General features: G+C 38.3%; 1 protein-coding gene across 1 annotated transcript; it reads right to left on the reverse strand.

Annotated features, from left to right (window-relative positions):
- Window positions 1-286: 286 nt before the first annotated feature.
- LOC131148299 (scarecrow-like protein 14) lies at window positions 287-2,179 on the reverse strand. Its single transcript, XM_058098016.1, has 2 exons — window positions 1,711-2,179; window positions 287-1,602 (listed from the first exon to the last, which is right to left on the reverse strand). The coding sequence occupies exons 1-2, from the start codon at window positions 2,177-2,179 to the stop codon at window positions 287-289; spliced, it is 1,785 nt and encodes a 594-aa protein (XP_057953999.1).
- Window positions 2,180-2,482: the final 303 nt, after the last annotated feature.

Here is a 2,482-nt window from a genome sequence, read left to right on the forward strand (position 1 = left end):
TCCTAATATTTTACTTTGGTTATAAACCCAACAATCAACATAAATTTACAAAGGAGTCACCAATAAAAATGTTCAAACTAGGAAGACATAGAGAAACCTCTAGTTCTTATACAATTCCAAATGCAAGTGAACAAATCCAAAAACAAAGAAAACATTCAATAGGAAAATTGGAAGACAAGAAAGTTAATTATAGTTTTCTGATCATGAAAATGAGTGCAAATTGTTTAAAATCATCGTGGGAATCAAATACAACACAATACTCCAACTCGAAAGAAATTTACCGGCTCTAAGCTGTGCGAAAAATGCTTTTAGTACACTCATATGGAACCCAACAAGAGAGAGCTTGCAATATTTTCCCTTTCCATCCTAGGAGCATCCAGTGACCATCTTCCTCAATCATAAAATCTTTGTGGTACATAAATATCAACTTCGCTCTTAATCTCTTCATGAGTTCCCTATTCAATGGAAGCTGCTTAAATCCAGCATTTGTGTTACGTGCCTGCCACAGCTTATATGTTTCAGGCCTCACAATCCTCTCAGAACCCTCACATGCTATAGTATTCACAACCTCTTGCCCAAGCATCCCTTGCTCAAACATCAACCTAATTGGATTTTCACGGGTAAATACTTTATCTGCCATATCAAACCATGCGGAATAGTAGTATACCGCCTCTTGGAATCGCCTAACAAAGAAGGGGACATTGAAGGATCCATTCGTAACAGCATGGACACATATTTTGGGATTTGTCTTTCGAATTAGGTCTAGTACAATATTTCTTGGGCTGTTCAATGCAACTGTGTCATCAGGTAGATGATTCTCAAATTTGAATAGACAATTCACAGCAATGACCTCATCTTTGTTGATCTTAATGTCATCAATTTGAATAGTGTCCCATTTTTTTTCTATAACATTATACTCAAATAAGATATTAAACCGTTCAAAATATTTTTCCAAACCACGCCTTGTTTCCTCAACTCTTTGTGCTTTTTGAGGACCATGCTGGGGAGGTAAGATGCCTGTAACGCGAAGTTTAGGAGTTCCACCAACTCTAGCCAAGAGATCTTGCACTATGAGGGTCCACTGAAATCCAAATACGGCACCAAAATCTATAATATGAAGTTTTGTTGCCTTCTTAGTCACATCCAGAATGTGCTGATTTGCAAAATTTAAACAGATCCTTCCAAATGGACAAGCAGGGAAAAAAGATCGATAGAATTTCAACATGTCAATAGCTGGTACTGTCTTGGAAATGTCAGCACAAATTTGAGCCCCAGTACCCGCCAAGCGTGCCTCAAGAGCATTGGCAAAGTAATGTGCCATCCTCTGAGATCCATCACCAGTATACGAAGAGTGTTGCCTAATATCCTTTAAAAGTTTATTTGTAGTCCTAATGTCAGTAGCAGCTAGACCTTCTGCACATTTAATAAGCAGATCCCTTAAATCGACCGCTTCATTTCTTCCTTTTTTGGCTCGATCTTTCCCACCAATCAATCCACTAGCTCGGTTGTTCTTTGAATCTTCATTAGCAGTGCTCTCTGAATGCTCTTTTTCACTGTTAGGAAAGAGAAACATCTGGTGAATCATGTTTGATAACTCGTCCACTTCGCCACAAACCGCTAAATCCTCATTAGACCTTTCTTCTTCTTCTTCTCCTTCTTCTCCTTCTTCTTCTTCTTCTTCTTCTTCTTCTTCTTCTGCATCTGAATCACCTCTATCAGTATTCTCTACCACTAGATCATGGCTGTCAAAATCAATTACTGGAAGATATTTGTGAGCTTTCTCTACCCCTATTCTGAACTGCATTAAAATGGACTCATCACTATTGCTACTTGAAGGATTAGTAGTTACAGAAGGCTTCATCAATCCATTGTCAAAAATCCCCTTGGAACTGAAGGGCATTTGAGAAGCGGACTCAAAAATGAAATTGTTGGTACTATTATAATTGCAAGAAAATTTCTTAACAGGACTGCAAAGAGTGAGGTGGGTAGGTAAGGGAGGATACTGCTTACCTAGAACATCGTAAAATGATTTCTCAGTAGCTCTGAGAGCCAAAGGGTCAACAAAAGTACCCAACTTCTCCTCTATGTCATCGCTCATGAGAATATCCACTATGTCCTTGGAAATAGAATCAAACAAGTGAGTTTCATCTTGTGAATCTTCCTTCGCTGGCGATGTCATCGTCGAAGGCAAAACCAGGTAACCTGCGTCTCGCTAGGGTGCAACCGATGGGAAATTCATGAAGTTGGGATTAAAAGATGAGAGTTTACTAAAGGTGTTTCTGTAAGCTTTAGGGCGAGTTGAGCTTCATTTCCAAAGCCTTCCATCCATTGTGATTATATGTGTTTATATGTACCCATTAAATCATTTTGATCTATAAAAAGAAAATGGTGTTGACTTTGAATTTGTATTCTTTCACAGAATTGAGATCAAGTGTTATTGAGAATGCAAGATTGGGACTTTGAATTTAGAATTGTGCAGATA

This window comes from Malania oleifera, chromosome 2 (assembly GCF_029873635.1).
Source record: "Malania oleifera isolate guangnan ecotype guangnan chromosome 2, ASM2987363v1, whole genome shotgun sequence".
Taxonomy (NCBI): domain Eukaryota; kingdom Viridiplantae; phylum Streptophyta; class Magnoliopsida; order Santalales; family Ximeniaceae; genus Malania; species Malania oleifera.

Coding starts and splice junctions, on each gene's coding strand:
- LOC131148299 (XM_058098016.1), bottom strand. CDS start 2,179: ATGACATCGCCAGCGAAGGAAGATTCACAAGATGAAACTCACTTGTTT. Junction 1,603..1,710: donor GGTAGAGAATACTGATAGAG/GTGATTCAGATG, acceptor TTTGTGGCGAAG/TGGACGAGTTATCAAACATG.